This window comes from Xiphias gladius, chromosome 14, assembly GCF_016859285.1.
Source record: "Xiphias gladius isolate SHS-SW01 ecotype Sanya breed wild chromosome 14, ASM1685928v1, whole genome shotgun sequence".
In the NCBI taxonomy this organism is placed as follows: domain Eukaryota; kingdom Metazoa; phylum Chordata; class Actinopteri; order Istiophoriformes; family Xiphiidae; genus Xiphias; species Xiphias gladius.
In genome coordinates this window covers 7,673,911-7,691,969 of record NC_053413.1, presented here as the reverse complement: position 1 = coordinate 7,691,969, position 18,059 = coordinate 7,673,911, and the positions used below count along the sequence as shown (strand labels likewise).

The following is an 18,059-nucleotide window of genomic DNA, read 5'->3' as shown; positions in this document are numbered from 1 at the left end:
TGTAGAGCTGAGGAAAACCCCACACCAGCAGATAATTATCTGTAGGTTTGTTGATGAGTGACACTTTTAACATACATGTAGTCATATGATTTATTGTTAACCAAAAAAACATTGATTATAGCAGCTTTAACATTACAATACATAAACACCAGACTACAAGCAACAAAGCTAGCATGGTAAACTTGCTCAGAGAAGTAACTGCTAGCTACGGAAGTTAGCTTAATTTAGCTACCTAATTTTTTTATGACAAATAAGCAGTTAAACATGAATACATGGTGCAATATATTAAAAGGGAGTTACAGATAACTATAGGGTGGTTGTGTACACTTTACTCACCTGCAAACACAGCAAAGAACAGTCATAGATGAATACAGGCCTCAAAGCTCTTTGCTATTGTGATTTTTGACTAATGCACATTCGGACAGCTGGAACTGTCATTTAATGACAAAAACTGATACCACCCTAGACGCGAGCGCAGGTGAGTTACACAACCTACACAACAGGAATTATAAATGGTACATTAGTATGTTGGGGCAAAAAATCAGGTATCAAACCATTCTTTAATTCTCATTTTATCCTGAATTAAAGTAACTTTAATTGTCAGATTTTAGAGTGTAATATGTGCATTGTAAAATGTTGTACACAAAAACAGTTAATGGTTAGCTCATGTTTCCCGTGTCTGAGAAAAGTAAAATATAAAGTACCCTTAGATTGAATGGTGTATAAATTTCATGTGCCAGCAGTCTGGCAGAATTGTAACTTCACTGTTTGAGCACCAGCAGGCTGTAATCATCAACAGGAATGAGCGCAACATGCAGCATCAGCTTTTCCTGTACTTTGGTCTTTGGAGTCCTGTATCGGCAGAATAGCAGTAGCAGCTTGGCAAATTATCACCGAAGCACATTAATGAAAAATGGCATGTGAGGTGAATTAATGTGACTCCTGCTGCAGTTGTAACGTGACTATGGTAAGCCTGTGAGGTGCAGATAAAATGCTGCTGCTCTGAGTTTTGGCACGAGACACAGTAACAGAGTGGCTATGCCGGGCATTTCAACACTGACATCTGCCTGGACCAGCTTTCATAGTACACACAGGTCCGCTCTCTGGTTTCTCTTTGTTTTTTAATGCCTGTCATCACTGTCATTATTACTTCAATACAGAAAACATCATACTTCATGTATTTACAGAGAGAGAGAAAAACATGTATTTTGTGATCTGCCTTGCATGATAAAAACAATCTTGTGTAGTCTTGTGTTTTTTTCATATATCCGAGAAATTTATCAGGTAATGTCAAGGTGCAAATCCTCATGTCCGGAAGCCTTGAATCACAAGGTGTTAAAGGACTTTGGTCCCTAGAAATTGCTATGTCTTGTGAGAGATGCCCCTAAACCACAAGTCAGCCAGAAAGACAGATATACACAGGTGACTTCTTCTCTTCAGGTATGGGGTTGAATATTATTTTGGTTTTGCAAACAGAACAGCATACGCCTATTTACGCTGATAATATTGTATCTGTGTTATGTTGTAACTTATGGCTTTCTTAACCTGCATGAATTTATAGAATATAAATTAGAATATAATTAATATATATATCCATAATATAATATATATCTGTTCAAGATTTAGATCTTGTAACTTTTTCTTTTTTCGAAGTAGGGCATGTCTTTTAGAATGAATATAATCATATATTTATTGTAAATGTGTTTGCTGTCTGAATGCAGAAGTTCATAAACATTAACAGAGTCACATGACTGTAAGTGTGACAAACTGTTATATAATAACTCAAATGAAGTTAAGTGTTTGCTTGAACTCCAGTAGGAATGATGAATGAATAAAGAAGTTATGGATTTCATCTTCTTTGCTCTAAATTTAACGATATACTGTCGTAAGCTCTATGATCGGGGAACTGAAACACGTTTGCGATCAAGTGCGTTAGCAGTCTCTTATTTTGGCTGCTGTTAGAGGGACTACTATGGAGGCATTTGGCCTGAGGAGGACCCAGTCGCTGAGGAATCTTTCTGGGGTTCAGGAGAGGTCATTTTTCATGTCAGCTCCAACCCTCCGGGACAGAAAGTCTGTGTCTCAGCTGGTACAACAGTAAGTTCTACACAATACATGTATTCACATTCATATACTGCACAGCATTATTTACCTTTAAAAGCAAAGTTGACTGAGTGTGCTTGAGGTCTTCCTGTCTCATCTGGCCTCACGTTTATTCATTTACACACACTGGGAGCTTGCTAGTACAGTCCTCTTCTGGTGGCCAATGTGGAACGAAAGCTGAGCATTGGTGCCTTGCTTAAGGGCACATTCACTTTTACTTCTCACAAATTCCCAGCTGATCCTTAGTTTCAAACTACAAGGATCATTGTTGATAAATTTGCCAATAAATCTGTTCAAACAGCTACCAAAGCTGTGCTGACCTAAGGGGTAATGAAAACGTGGAGCTTAAACACCAGGTAGTGAATCTTTTTCTTTTCTTTTTTTCATCATGAGTAATAAAATGGCAACTATTAAAACGACAACTATGTCCAAAAGCTCATAAAAACCTGCTGCCTTCCAGGTGTCAGAAAGCTGTGTGGAAGGTCGATGGAGGAGGCCAGAGAGCAGGGAGACTGTGGCCCTCTGGGGATCGGGAAGGCGCTCTAATCTGTCCAGGAGTCGCTCCATGGACTTTCTCCCTCAGAGGGAGTCCTCAGGCACCAGAGCTCTGTGTGCCCTATTTGAGTCCAAGGCAAGCCTGCAGCAGAGCTTCTACAGCAGCCCTCGGCTGAACTTGATGTCGACTGCTGGCAGCAACACAAGGAGAGACTGCCCACTGCAGGACTGGAGATGTCATAACACGCCTTTAAAGGACACCACTATTCAGGTGGGAAAGTTACTTACATGAACATTGTTTTATACAAGAGAAAACATGATGTATATCCCATATTTAACAGCACTGATGGTACTCCGTGATCCTTGGTGATTTTCAGCCTAGTGTCACAGCAATCAAGCAACCAGAGAAACAAAAAATTAGTTAAAAATAATGTTAACAACATTACATAATATAACATTACTCAACCATGTGTTTGCAAGAATTTAGTAACTGTTGTTCTGCTGAAGACTCAGGCCTACATTTTGCCAACTGGCAGTAGGGTTGACCTGGTGCTGGTCCTGACACGCAACACCCGACAGCTCGGGTCCCAAACACTTCAGTTAACAGTTCGTGGAAAACAGACAGTAACGAATCACTAATTCCTTCACCAACCGACAAAAACGCACTATTCTAAAATCTGAAGCCAACCACCTGTGTTTTTAAAGGAAGAGTTCAACATTTTGAGGAATTAGATGATTAATACCACTCCCATGTCTACTCTGAGTACCTAGAGGCAGCAGGTAGTTAACTTAGCTTAGCATAAAGACGGGAGGCAAGGGGGGGGGGGCAAGCTAGCCTGGCTATGCCCCCTGGAAACCGTAGAAACACTAACAACATTGTATTATAATGGTCTTCATGACACCAATATGTTGTTGATTCACAGGAAACCTCCAAGGTGGAAGGACGAATGAATGGGCTCCAAGAGTCTTATGACAGAACGTCCAGATACTCACACGGTGAGAAGAAGTGCTGAATTTCATGTTTAGAGTCACTGAGGGATTAGTGCCAGGGTTCTCTCAAAGGCATGAGGTCACTGTTGTATTTTGGTGCCACAGTTCATAATCAGTAATCCTCTCTTTAAAGGACTATTGAAAACTTGTGAAATCAAGCCATTTCAGCCATCAGCGTTCTTAGTCCTGCCAGTTCTTTGCTTCGGATGGACTACTGAGAAGTTATACAGATATTCTTAGACGTGAATGTAGACTTATTCATCAGCATATGTCAAAACTATGCTCAAGCATCCCCACACTACATCTATATTGAGTTCCCACAGAGCAAAAAGTATTTTGAGTGTCACCGTGTAAATCCTTACAAAACTGGGTAAACAGTAACCCCTGTGTTCTTTGGCCCTGGGAGTTGCAAGGAAACAGCTAAATAAAGACAAGGATGTAGCGGTGTAAATACATAACTATGCATTTGGCACACACGCTTAAGATAGGACTGAGGCTGATGGCCCTGAACATGACACAGACCTTGGCCTTCTGAGCCGTGCTGCTCGGTGTCCTGGAACTGATATCGCTCCAGCATATTGATGCTTTGACCCTGTGATGTGTCTGGTATGAGTAAGAAATAGGCAGGAATGTGAATGGACATCTACAGTGTCTCCTGTAGAGTTAGACAAAAATCATGGCATATAGGTGATGATATTTATTTATTTTTTTTCAGCTGCAAATCATATTTCAACCACAAGAAATTGATCTTATTGTCTAGTAGCAGATTATTTGACAATACTAATATGGAATAGTCTCCTTAGCAGAGTTATCAGTGTACCATCTGTCCTGTTTGTGTTTTTTTTTTATTGTGTTGCCTACGGAACACCCACTGACACACATACTGTAGGTCCCACCCAGTGCCCGTTTTAGTGGGTGACAATGTAGGTATGGGAATGGGAGGTGGAGGGGTGCCCCAGTCCCTCAGTGACTAACAGAGGTGATTGACTCAGCCGAGCGGCAGCAACCACCAGCCCACCCTCCCAAAATAGCCAAAGTCTTCCACTGGGACAGCGGGCTCTGATAAAAATCAGCTGTCACTGAGCCCACAGGACTAGAAAGAGTTCACTCACAGAGAACTGAAAGGCAGAGAGGAGACAGGCTGTATCACAGATCACAGAGGCCTTGAGAGTAATTTTTCCAGCACAGCGGAGAAGCACAGGGAAGGCAGTGAGAACGACGCTGGATGATATCTTAGTGAGTATCCTGACTATTAACTTCATTGAAATGAGTAAGGCTACTATACAATATTGTTTTGTATTAAAGTAGTATGTTTTGTCCAATGTAATTGGATTCTTTAAGTTAGCAGAATGAATGTCGAGTGTAGTGTATGCTCTTTACTTTTTTTAAAGTGAAATAAAATTCAATTCCAAAATGAATTACAAGGATTAAAGTTTAAAATAAAGAATCTAGGTCTACAACTAATGATTACTTTAATTATCGATGAATCAGTTGGTCTTTAAAATGTCAAAAAATAGTGCAAAAGTGGCCAAAGTGACTAAGGTGACATCTTCAAATGTCTTGATGATATAGGACAAAGAAAAGCAGCAAATCCTGCCATTTAAGACACTGGAACCAGAGAATATTTGACCTTTTTTCACAGTTTTTGCTTGAAAAATGACTGAAACAGTTAATTGATTATAAAATTAGAAAAAAAAGTAAAGTAGTTGCCAATGATCTTTTTGCTATTTTACGGATCAATTAATCATGTCATTGTTTCACCTGTGAAATTATCTAAAATTAGTGACTTTGACAAAAAAAATGAAACAGATGATCCAGATGTTTTCCATTTTGCCCCCATTTCTTTATGAGGGATAACAGAGCTAACCAAGGTCACAAACGGAAGTGCTGGGACTATATTGCTGGCACCTTCCTTAAGTCTTAAGTGTCTATCAAGCTATCAATTCTCAGCCCCCTATCCATAGAAATGTATGAAATGGGAGGTCAAAGACCAGGATTACTCAGTTATTGACGTTCCTTTTTTCCTATCATCAGAAAAGTGATCGTAAAATACTAAGCAGGAAGCAGCATATAAAAACAAAAAGGAAAAATTAAATATGCCTGTATTGTCTGGTGGTGTGTGGTCTCTTGGGGGCCTGAGGCCCTCTAGTTTGAGCTACCTTTTGGCATGCAAGTTTTCATTACAGTCTGTGAATGTGGCTACAATCGGCAACAGCTGATGGTGGTGAAGGTGGTGGTGGTGAAGAACAAATACCAACTGCACTTCACCATCATTTGTACAGCTGCCAGCGGCCCAAAACACCCTCACATTACTGTACCGCTAATAGCTCCTCTTCATTCCTGGAGAATTAACCCAGATCAAAGAGATGTCAAAAAGTAAATGTCTTTGATTCACTTTTGATTTGATAACAACAGGATTTTACAAACTGCTGTCGGCTATTGATACTTTTGGTTGTGATAAGTGATGAAGGTGACCTCTCATTTTAATGGGTGAGGACTTCAGCAGGGCGTGCACGGCACTCGGTTGCCTCATTCTGTCTGCTCACCCATCTATGCAAAATGCTTTAAGTCCGTACTCGTGAGAGGCGCCAGCCTGCCGCTCCATCCTTTTGTCCTGTGAGGGCTTAGTGTGTGAAAAGGCGAGGTGTGCTCAAATCTGGCCATTAGTTACAGCTGGATGGCCTGTGCAACACACTGGGCTGTTGACCTCTAGCCATATTGTTCACTGTCCTGTTGTTGTTGAAATATTGTCTGAATTTATCATATCTACTGTATTCTTGATTTATATAATTCCACACAGTTTCACTTTTTTTTAGCAGATTTTTTACCAAGGACACATGCTTTAAGAAAAAATCTCTGACTATTATAGTAGCAACATTCAGCTGCAGGTTAAAGCTGAGATCATTTCCATGTTTTTCATGGGGTCAGGCAGTCGCATTCCTTTGGTCAGGGCTTGATGGTTTGATGGCAGAGAGCTCACATAAACAATGTGCAAACAATCTGTGTCACTCCAGCTGAGCTAGCAGTTGCTGTTTTTTTTTTTCTCTCTTCTTGGGCTCCATGGTCAGTCCATGGCATGCAGTTTGGTGCGCGTCCCAGGCAGGAGGCAGGCTGTGTGGGTGTATTTGTCTTGTCAGCTACCGGGATCAAAGCCTTCGTAAACTGAGTTGATTGTTACAATGTCTGCTCTTTAGCACAATAAATCGTATGTCCAGCAAGCTACTCAAAACCACTTTTAGGATGCCACAGTGTAGGCCTTGTGGCATGAAATTGTTTCCACAAGTTAACCGGGAGCTACAGCGGTGATAAGAAAGATTCCAACATCACTATAAATACACACACTATGAACATTACTATAAATACACACACACACACACACACACACACACACACACACACACACACACACACACACACACACACACACACACACACACACACACACACAAACACACACACACACACACACATACACGGTGTTATCATTACACACTATGAACATCACTATAAATACACACAGACACACACAGTGTTATCATTAAACTTGTTGCTGGCACTAGTCACTCTGCTTAACTTATTTTGGGATATAGCAATATCCGAGTCATACTTTTATAAGTGGGTGTCAATGAATCTATGCAAGCAAAAGTGATATAATCAAAAGGTTATTTTAAAAGTAATTGTTGTCTCATTGAGCAAATTATTTGTAATTTGGTTATATATTTTATTGGTTTTACTTTTTCTTTTCTGTTACAGGTGATAAAATTAGTCCATCACTGACTAAAGGTGTCTCCCCAACAAGACTAACAAGAGACAGGATATCTACTTCCTCCTCAGTGAGAGACAGATCAGCTCTCTATCTGTCAAGAGCAGCAGCTATCGACTCCACAGGAGGCTCAACACAGCCAGTGAGTTCCTGAAATGCCTCTCATTCCTCCCAACACACTAAGGTCAAGGGCTTCAGCAGGGAATGACCTCTATCCTCTGTCACAATAGGAGCCACTCAGCATTTTACACTTAATCTATGCATATCTACAGCACATGTGCAGGACAGTGCTAATATATAAATTACGTTATATTTCTGTTGTTCAACAGGAATTCATTGGTACTCCAGCAACGAGGTCTAAAAACAGTAAGGTACTGTATTGTACTGTTTCATTATTTTCCCTTACAAAAGTGTGGTTGCTGTTAAATGTGTGCTGTGGTAGTTCACTATTTCACTTTGCTTGCATGACCAAAGACAGTTGAGCTTTAGCCTAGTAGTCAAGAAGCAACATAGTAGTGACATAAAATGACATTTACATTTAGTTAAAAGAATTTCAGAACAACGTAGCTGCTTCATATACAATATTCTTTTACCATGGCCACAGCTTTAAGATTAACAGTCACTCATAATATACTGTATATAAATCTCACATCAATTACTGCATAAGCACACGAAACTGTTCATTGAAATAGTAAGGTACAGTTGCCATAAACTTGACAGGATTAGTTTTTTTGCCTCAATTACTGTAACGCTATTGGAGAAGATTACAGAAACAAAACAGGTATGGTATTGCTCTTATCAGCATCATTTTCAGCCACAGCAGGCAGCTATTTCCTGAAAAAAACATCTCTAAAAACCCACTGCACTCTACCTGTCCGACACCAAATGGCAAACAGACAAAGACAGCAATTAGCTGGTGAACAAAGTGGAGCATTCCGCAGCTAAAGAGCTCATGTTTCCCTCAGGAGTTGGTGGAGAACAAACCAGAGTAGAGTGAACACTGAACTTAAATTCATCAAGTTGACCAACTCCAAATGACTGCTAATGTTGCTCTGTGTCTGCTGGGTCTGTAAATAAGCTACAGTTTTTTTTAAAAACATTTTCCATATTAAAATTATGGTATTGTGTCAGTGTTCTGTTTGTTTTCCCCAAGTGGCCAAAATGTCAGTTAAAACAGGTTTAAATGAATGACTAAATAAGTCAACACTTCAACCTCAAAACCTTTGTGTCTATTGTCCCAGAGTCCAGAGCCAAAACAAAACATATTGACCCGCCACAGACTTAAAAATTGAACTATATATACTACAAGATTTATATTTCCAGGTGTTTCCTAGGAGAAAAAAGAGGCTGAACCTAAGTCATTGAAGTAACTCTCGGAGTACACTCAGAGTATGGGCAGGGTGTCTGGCTAATGTCTGCGTACTAACAGCTATGAAGTGTTTTATTAACCCTGGTGTGACAGAGGATGGTTTGCAGTGAAAAACATCAAGCGAGCGTAGAGAAAGGTAAAGTATGGCTTTTCTTGCATGCCATTCTATTATTTGCATGTACTTTCACTAATACTGTTGTGATCACTGAATCCTGACAATAACACCATCTTTTTTTCATTTGAAGATGGCTGACACAGTCAGGAAAGTCACAGTTTCACAGTCTTCTCATGATGAAGATGACCTGCCTCTCCCCCCACCTCCTCCCATCCCCCCTAGACCCCTAGACTATGAAGGGCCTCCAGCATTAAGTAGCCTCCCTGTGCCTCCACCTAAAGAAACCTTCTCCACGTTCTACCAGCAACGGCAGAAGAGTGAACTGAAGAGGCTCTTTAAACACATACACCCAGACCTACGGGCAAGTCTCGATGATGCAGTGGACGATGAGATAATGAAGGCAGTGGAATCAGAAAACACTCAGGCATCAGATGCAGCTTATCAGGGTGAGGTGCAGTCCATGAGGTGGATTTTTGAGAACTGGTCTCTGGACAATATTGGGGATGCTCATGCAACTAAGAAGCTGCTGGATGATGAGGAGTTAAAAGGGGGAGACGTCAGAGGCACATCCTCTATGTTTGAGCGCATTGACAGCACCCAACAAATGTCTGCTAAAAGACAGACTTCTGTCAGAGGTGATGTAAGAACATCAACATGGCTGTTTGAGACCCAGCCCTTAGATTCTCTAAATAAATCAAAAAGAGAAGAAGGTGAACTGGTTGAGGCAGTGCTAAAAGAACCCATTCAGCCAGGAGATGTGAGAGGAACTCGGCTGCTTTTTGAGTCTAAGTCACTGAGTGACTTGGGACGATGCAACTCCATAGAAGACCATAGCTTCCTGAAACTGAGATCTGAGCTCCAGGAGCAGAAAGGAAACGTCCAGAAGACTGTGAAACTCTTCCAGGCAGAACCTTGCTGTGCCATCAGAGACAACAGCGGCAATATCCATGAAATTAAATCCATCTGCAGGGAAGAGATCAACAGCAGCAACTTCAGCACTGCCCGCTGGCTTTTTGAAACCCAGCCTTTGGACCTGATTAATAAGGGAACTGATAGAGTGAAAATCATTCGGGGTATATCACTGGAAGAGGGGCAAAGAGGAGGAGTTGACCAAAAGAGGTGGATGTTTGAAACTCAGCCATTTGACACGGTACAAGAGGTCGTTGGAGCAGACAAGTTTGAAGGCACGGTGGCTGAAAGTGGAGGAGAGGCTGATGTCGTCAGCAAAAGGATGTTTTTTGAGATGCAACCCTTGGCAGCAATGAAAGGAGATTCAACAGAAAAGTCCTTGGAAAGGGAAGAAGTAATTGGGGGGGATGTCAAGACTTCTCTGTGGCTGTTTGAGACTCAGCCCATGGAGACTCTTAGTGATACCTATGAAGTTGGGCATCTGAAGAAAATTACCCTTTCAGCTGATGAACAAGGAGAAGTAAAAGACAGAAAACAAATGTTTGAGAGCTGCAGTATTGAACAGAACACCTCATTCAAAGAACAAAAAATTGAAAAGGGCGATGTTAAGCGATTCAAACATCTCTTTGAAACAATTCCTTTGAGCAAAATTGCTCTCTCTGATGAGGAGATAATTGAGAAGGAAAATGCCATTGATGCAGGAAACGTAAAAGGTAACAAAGCAATGTTTGAGACAACTCCTTTATATGCAATAAAGGACAGTTCTGGAAACCTCCATAAGGTCACGTCAGTCAGCCGAGAGGAATTCATCAAAGGGAAGGTCCAAAACTATAAGTGGATGTTCGAGACCAAGCCTTTAGATGAGCTTGCAGAGGGTAAAGGAAATGTTGAGGTAATCAAAGGCATCACCAGACAGGAGGATACAACGGGAGATGTCGAGATGGCAAAATGGCTTTTTGAAACCCAGACAATAGATGGGATTCATTCCAAGTTCAACAAGACAGAGCAAAACTCTTCTGTAGCAGAGGAGCATCGTACAGGTGATGTCAAGACATGTAAATGGTTATTTGAGACACAACCGATGGACATTTTGTATGAAAAATCAGAAAAAGTGAGAGATAAAGAAACCATTGACAATACCAACGTCAAGTCCATTACTTGGCTTTTTGAATCACAGCCTCTAGACAGCATCAAAGATGGTGAGGAGTACAATTTGAAGCTCTGCAGTACCATACAGGATTTTGTCAAATCAGAGGTTGGTGTTCAAACAGTCAAGCATCTTTTTGAAACAGAAACCTTGGATAGAATAAGAAAGGATACGAATTTAGAACAAGACATGAGATGTGTCAGCCAGGTCAACTTTCAGTCAGGAGATGTCTCACGAGTCAAAGAACTTTTTGAATCCCAGTCCCTCGATGAAATAGGATCTGAAATGGTGACAACATCTGATGAACAGAACCAAGGTGAACACGTTGAAAAAGGTTCAGTACATAAATTTACTTGGATGTTTGAGAACTGTCCCATGAACCTGATCAATAAGGACAAAGATGATGCAAACATTCAGAGAGTGAGTGGTGATGAGAGTGGTGATGTCCAGAACAAAAAGTTTATATTTGAAACCTCGTCACTGGACAAAATCCACAACGAACCCCTTGAGCAGAAGTTGGTCTCTGTGGAACAGTCTGTGAGCAATGTAGATGTGGAATCAAGCACCATGATGTTTGAGTCCATGCCACTGTATGCCATCAGAGACAAAGAGGGGCTGTTTCATGAGGTGACCACTGTGAAAAAAGAGGAGGTAATGAGTGGTGATGTAAGAGGAGCAAGGTGGATGTTTGAAACAAAACCACTTGATGCCATCAAGGCAGAGAATGAAGTTTATGTGATCCGAGCTGTCACCCAAGAAGATGTCAAAAAAGGAGACGTCAAATCAGCCAGATGGAAGTTTGAGACGCAACCTCTGGACTCCCTTACAGGCCGAGAGGAGCCCTCTGTCAAGGTCACTGAAGCCTTTGGAAGCAGTAATGTGCAGCTCAGTAAACAGATATTTGAATCTGAGCAGTCATGCAAGAAGTTTGTGCGAATGGTTAGTGTCACTGATGTCCAGCAAGGTGATGTCAGGACCTCCACCTGGCTCTTTGAGAATCAAACAATTGACAGTCTGAAAGGGGAACCTCAGGAGCAAGGTCCAGTAAAAACAGTCCACAGGGAAGACAGCCAGAAAGGAGATGTGAAACGCTGCACCTGGCTGTTTGAATCTCAGCCACTGGACAAGATCAACGAGCCCGAAGATACCTCAAAGCGAGGTGTTGAGGAGGAGATACCAAAAGCTGATGTGAAGTGTACTACCTGGCTCTTTGAGACCACTCCATTGGACAAAATCACTGCCAACAGTGTTGCTGACACCCTGTCATATCTATACGAAATGTCTTTTGTTCACTCAAGTGGAATCATAATAGAAGCAAGTGAGAGTACAAAAGTTAACATGGCTAAATATCTGCTTGAAAGCGATGAAGGTGTGCAAATCCAGAAAGAAGAGGTTGTAGGGGGTAACATCAGGAACATCATGTTACAACTCCTATTTAAACCAACCCTAAAGCCCCAAGTTACTCTTCTTAGAGAGGTGGAGAAGGGCAAAGTGAACACCATAGTAGTAGAACTTCCAGTCTACCAGTCAGCCACAACTATCAACCTTGAGAAGGATCAAAGAATACAAAACATTGTGCAGATGATTGATGAATTGCTTGGTCAAGATAAGGTTTTGAAAACGGGAATCATAATGCAAGAGACTGCAGGGGGGCAAGCAGAGATGTCAGTTTATTCACTCATCTGCAATTATGAAACCAAAACTGAGAGTAATGTAATAGAGAGGGGAGATGTAAAGTCAACGATTGGAAATCTGTTAGCTACTGCTAATAGTCAGAGGACTGCAGCATCGTGTAGAGTGGATGAAAATGAAAAGGGAAACGTGAACTTATACAAAAGTTGCATTGAGAAAGGAGATCTGCACTACCTGAAGAGTCTTCATACTGAGTTGTCAGGAGATGAAGCTGATGACAGCCTTCTTGCTAAAGAACAGACTGAAATAGTTCAGGGGGATGTGAAAGAAGCAAAGAGAAGTCTCTGCCAGCAGAAAGAGCAGGTAGAGCGAACCATTTCCGATGTTTTGCCAGGGGATGTACAGAACACCAAAAAAGTTTTTTCATCAGATTGCTCTTTCAGTGTTGAAAACTGTTTTCCAAAGGAAGAAATAATCCCTGGAGATATCTTATCAGCAAAGCAACAACTTGCAGTAAAGCAACCTGTCATGGTAGAAAAAGAGGAAATTGTGGCTGGGGACATCAGGGCAACAATGCAGTCATTAGAACGAGCAAAGCAACAGAGCATGTGTGTGGAGCGGGAGATCATTAAACCTGGAACTATCTATGACATGGATATGTCAGCCCAAGTTCCTGAAATAGAAGGAAGCGCAGCACAAAAAGAGGTCATTATATCCGGAGATGTGAAAGCAGCTAAAAAATCCCTTGAAATGGCTAAGCAGCAAAGCATGCATGTGGAGCGTGAAGTCATTGTTCCTGGAAAAATATACAACCTTAGTGTCTCAGCACAAGAGGAAAATTCATCAGCAGTGATGCAATCTACGTGTTCGCCTTCCTCCAGATGCCAGCAAATCAGGACTTATCCAAAGGTCAGTGATGCAGTGAAAGATCAGGAAAGCCATGTCTCCTTTGAGGCTTGTCAACAAAGAGCAGTTTTAGTCAGTAATTGTGCACCACAATCACTACCACTATTTGTAAGTTATGAGTGTAATGGCCAGACAACAGGAGATGAGACAGAAGAAGTTTTTAAAGGAGATGTGAAGGCAGCTATTAGGTCTCTGCAGAGTGCAGCGACAGAGCAGAAGCTCCTAGATAAAGAAGATATTGTAAGAGGTAATGTTCAATTGGCTCTGCAATCTCTTGAGAAATCTAGTGTAAATGTATCCAAAGGAGACTATAAAGCTGCAATGATATACAGAAACTCAGGTAGGGCTTGTTCTGGGAGGAGCAAGACTGTTCACAAGCAGTGTTTTGTGGTGTCTGTGCCTCCATCTGACACAAAATTGTCTCCTTCAATTTCAGTAACCTGTGAAGGACAACCATCTATTACAACACAGAATTCAACACCCAACCCTGTAGCAAATGGAAACTCAAAATCATCCAGCTCTGAGAGTGTAACGCCACCTCCACTCCCTCAAAAGACTAGTGAGAAACCACAGGAGCAGAAGCCAGCTTTACCACCAAAGCCACAATGGACAAAATCAGTAGTTGTGGAGGAACCGAATATTCCACTACCTCCTGCTCCCGTAGTTGCTTGCCTCATCAAAGACAATGGAAAAAGCGCTTTGATTCCTAGAAAACAAAACAAACAGTTTCCTTTGCCCTCTACAGATAAGGTACAAGAAAACAAAATCAATAAAGAAACACTACATGAAACGTACCACCAAAGATGTGTTGATGAAACAGTGCAAGATTCAAGTCAAACAAACGAATGTCTACCAATGGACTCAAAGGCTCAGGAAATTAAGAAGAAAAAGAAAACAACACCACTTACAGGGGAAAAATCCGACTGCCAAGTAATGAACAGCACTGCTGAAATCGAGAGAAATGTAATAAAGAAAATTAATGCAGCTGAGGAGATTCAGATGTGTATGAAGAATTATGCAGAGGATGGTAAACATGAAATGAGCATGAGCTTGCAGGCTGCTCTACATAACTTTGAAAGAAAGGAAAGTGAGACTCTGGTCAGAGGATTTCCTTTGTTATCCAATAGGGTAAAAGTGATAAATGATAGTGACAATAAATATACCAACAAAACCACTATGCAACAACATGAATCAAACCCTGAACCTCCCAAAAAGCAACACAGCAAGGCTGAAGTGCCAACATTGGAGACCAACAGTCAGATTGATACATGTCGTTTACAGAAAAATGACCTAAATGAAAAGCACCAAAAGCTTGAGGACAAAGTTATTCTTAGAGAGAAGAAAGTAAAAGAGACAGAGGATGAGCGGCGGCAGAGGCTTTCTGTCCACAAGGAGGAGATAATGCAAGGAAATGTGAAGGCAGCCATGGAAATTTTTGAAAATTTGAGAAAACGAGAGGAACTCAAAGGAATTTTGTCTCAGGTACAAGAGATAGAGGGAGAAACCAGCAGTGTTGATGTTAGTTCTTTGAAGACATTATACGAGAATGTCCCTGCTTGGATGGTTACACCTAGCAGAAATACTAATCAAAGTAAAACACAGGAAAAGAAAGTTGAAGTAGAGACACAGGATGATGATTTAGAAAGCATCTCCTCAGTCGAGACTGCGTTTGAAGATCTTGAAAAGGCAAGTAAAGAAATAATGAATCTGAAGGAAGAGACTTTAGCAAAACTTCTTGACATTGAAGAGGCAATTAAAAGGGCTTTGTACTCCGTCTCCAATCTAAAATCTGAGGCTGATATCGCAGGCTTGTCAGGACTATTTGATGAAACTTTAAAATCTGAGCGAAACCTTCAATCTGCCAACAGCATCAGGAAAATAAGTATCGTGTCAAGCAAGGCCAAATCAGGTCAAACCAAAGAGATGACTGACGTGAATCTGCAAACAGTTTCTGATTCAAGTCCTTCCAAGCAAGAAGTGCCCAGACAAGTGCACAATAAGCCACTCATCAGACAGTCCTCTTCCCAGTCCTCCCCCTCATTCATCTCCATTCACTCAGCTGCCAGAAAACCTGCCGAACAACCAAAATTAGGCATGTCAACATTTAAACCAAAAACAGAGGGTAGTTCTCCAAGTTGCCATGATGCAAATAGTGATCTGGGACAGGAGTCTGGTGCCGAGTCCTCAAAAAATGGCCACAGTCCTGCAAAACGTAAAGTCAGTGTGCTTGAGGTAAAAACTGTTCCAGAGAAACCTGCAGGAATGATTGGTACAAAGACTGTCAGCGAAACATATGAAGAGACTGATGGCTTTGGCAACGTATTTGTTTCCTCCATGACTTCAACATTTGTCACCAAACAATCTGACGCTAAATTATCTGCTATGTTTGAAGTAGTTGGGAGTCCAACCAAATATGAAGTCATGACATCCCCATTAATGAGAAGATCTGGTTGCCCTTTTGAAGATAAAGTGTTGAGCAACGCCAAGGAGGAAGGGACAGTGTTTGTAACATTTAGCCAACCAAAGGAAAAGCACTAAGTAAGCCACTTATCAGACAGTGCATTTCCCAGTCCTTTAATTTTAGGAAAGCAGTTATTCCATTTGTGTATTTATCACATTATGTTATAATGAAAAGCTTTTGTTAGTCATTAAACTGATGATCTAAAATCATAAAAATGTTGACTTTTAATTGAAAATATGTGTCTTATAGATTTTATACTGTAACCACATGATAAAGTGTTAAGTTCTTTTATTAAAGCTTAGCATATAGTTGATATTGTATGTTCTGTTGTGTAAATTGTGAAATAAATGACAGTTTAAAAGATGTGATCTTAAAAAGTGATTTCTATTCTTTATACTGGTGCCTCATTATTATTCCTCAACTTTGAAAATCTAAAGTGAGTTAAATATTGTAAATTATCGTGGAGCAACCATATCAACAATCAATGATGTTAGCAATAAATGTATTTCTGGCTGGTTAGCTCATGGTCACAATTTTCACCTCCTTATATATATTTGTAAGATGATTCTAGCACTAGAAATAAGTAAGTATGTTGAAAGGAATAGTTCAAAATTTTAGGAATTAAACTTGCTCCCTTTCTGGCGGAGAGTTTAGAGAGAACATTGATACCACTGTGTGTCTGCTAAGTATAAGACAGCAGCCAATTAGCTCAGCTTAGTACGAAGACTGGAACCAGGGGGACACAGCTAGCCTGGCTCATTCTGAAGATAATAAAATTTACCTACCAGCACATCTACAGCTCACAAATTAACATGCTCTATCCGATTTGTTTAATCCTTACAAAAACCAAACAGTGTAAAAACTACAATCTGCCCTTATATGTATGTATGTGCCGTTCTACACCTTGACTGGGAGGAGTGGCCAGACAACAAGCGTAAACGTCAGGACGTTATTTCTTTCCAAATTTGTCGAACCACTCCTTTAAGTTATCTAAAGAAATATTCTTAAAAAGTGGACAAAAATATCTTCCGACCAATGATAGTTGTCATTCTGTGTTTGTGTCATGAAAATGTATCATGAATTTGAAGTTTTAAATCTTAACTAACATATCAGTGCCGTCACTGTAAATGTTAACATGGCATGTCCAGTACACTCATAGGACCAGGACATAGTTAGTTCAAACACTGGAACTGACCAACTCCTGTTTGGTCACGAAAAAAAAACCTTCCATCAAATCCACAACTGTCTTATTACCATGTTGTATTGTATAGTGTTAGCTAGCAAGCTAGCCACTAAGCTATCCAAGAGTCACCTGGGTTTTGTTGAGTTACCATCATGTGCAAAGCCAGCAACTTTGGTGGAATCAGGACATGACTTCCGTGCAGCAGCCAATTACTTTGCCAAACCTTTGTTCATCATGAAACTGCTCTCGAAAACCACAATGTCTTGTTTTCTATTTCCACATATTAAATATGCAAGATACATGTAAATAAGGCAACTTTGAAGCTTTTCGAAGACTATGTTGATGGAACTAGGCTACGTTGTGCTAAGCTAGGCTAAACAACTCCTGGACCTGTGTCTGTACTTCATGCACAGAGTTTAAAGTAATATCCATATTCTCATCTAAAACATGGATTCCCCAAACTAGTGGGGTAGTTCTTTACACAATTTCTTGTATGAAGGATTTGTGAATGATGATGTACTGATATGCAAGGGATAATATTCAGCAAGTTGTACATTCCATGATTGTAATGGCTTAACTCTTTCCTGTGACTTCCTCTCATGGTTGTTTTTATTACTTAGAATTTAATACTGGTGCATTTATTTAAAACTGCACACAAGTACCTGCATCATAGGTGTCTGGTTAAACTGTCTGGTCCCTAAAAGTTAAACATCCGCCAGCCGATCAGAATTTTCAGTGGCCGTGGTTCAATAGTAAAAATAGCAGTGAGAATCTAGACACTGTAATTTCTCAAAAGTGCTATTTCAAGCATTTGCAACAATATCGCTAAATATTACATTATATTGCAAAAACATAACTATTTGTATAAGTAGTTCTATTCTTCTGTGCCCCTTAACTTGGAAGACAAAGGAACAAAAGAAAATCATAACAAATTATTCCAATATAGAAAGACAGCTGGAGGAATAAAAGCATGACTGGTCAGGTCT

General features: G+C 40.5%; 1 protein-coding gene across 1 annotated transcript; it reads left to right on the top strand.

The window, feature by feature from the left end:
* Positions 1-1,957: 1,957 nt before the first annotated feature.
* xirp1 (xin actin binding repeat containing 1) lies at positions 1,958-16,253 on the top strand. The gene is made up of 7 exons (XM_040144125.1): positions 1,958-2,097; positions 2,405-2,459; positions 2,564-2,869; positions 3,522-3,594; positions 7,342-7,493; positions 7,681-7,722; positions 8,966-16,253. Exons 1-7 carry the CDS (start codon positions 1,973-1,975, stop codon positions 15,965-15,967), a joined length of 7,755 nt encoding a protein of 2,584 aa, XP_040000059.1. The 5' UTR covers positions 1,958-1,972; the 3' UTR covers positions 15,968-16,253.
* The last annotated feature ends 1,806 nt before the right edge of the window (positions 16,254-18,059 follow it).

What these genes read in the sequence shown, in the direction of transcription:
- xirp1 (XM_040144125.1), top strand. Translation starts at nt 1,973, where the DNA reads ATGGAGGCATTTGGCCTGAGGAGGACCCAGTCGCTGAGGAATCTTTCT. An exon ending in AACGTCCAGATACTCACACG is followed by an intron (nt 3,595 to 7,341) that starts GTGAGAAGAAGT and finishes TTTCTGTTACAG; the next exon opens with GTGATAAAATTAGTCCATCA. An exon ending in CGAGGTCTAAAAACAGTAAG is followed by an intron (nt 7,723 to 8,965) that starts GTACTGTATTGT and finishes TTTCATTTGAAG; the next exon opens with ATGGCTGACACAGTCAGGAA.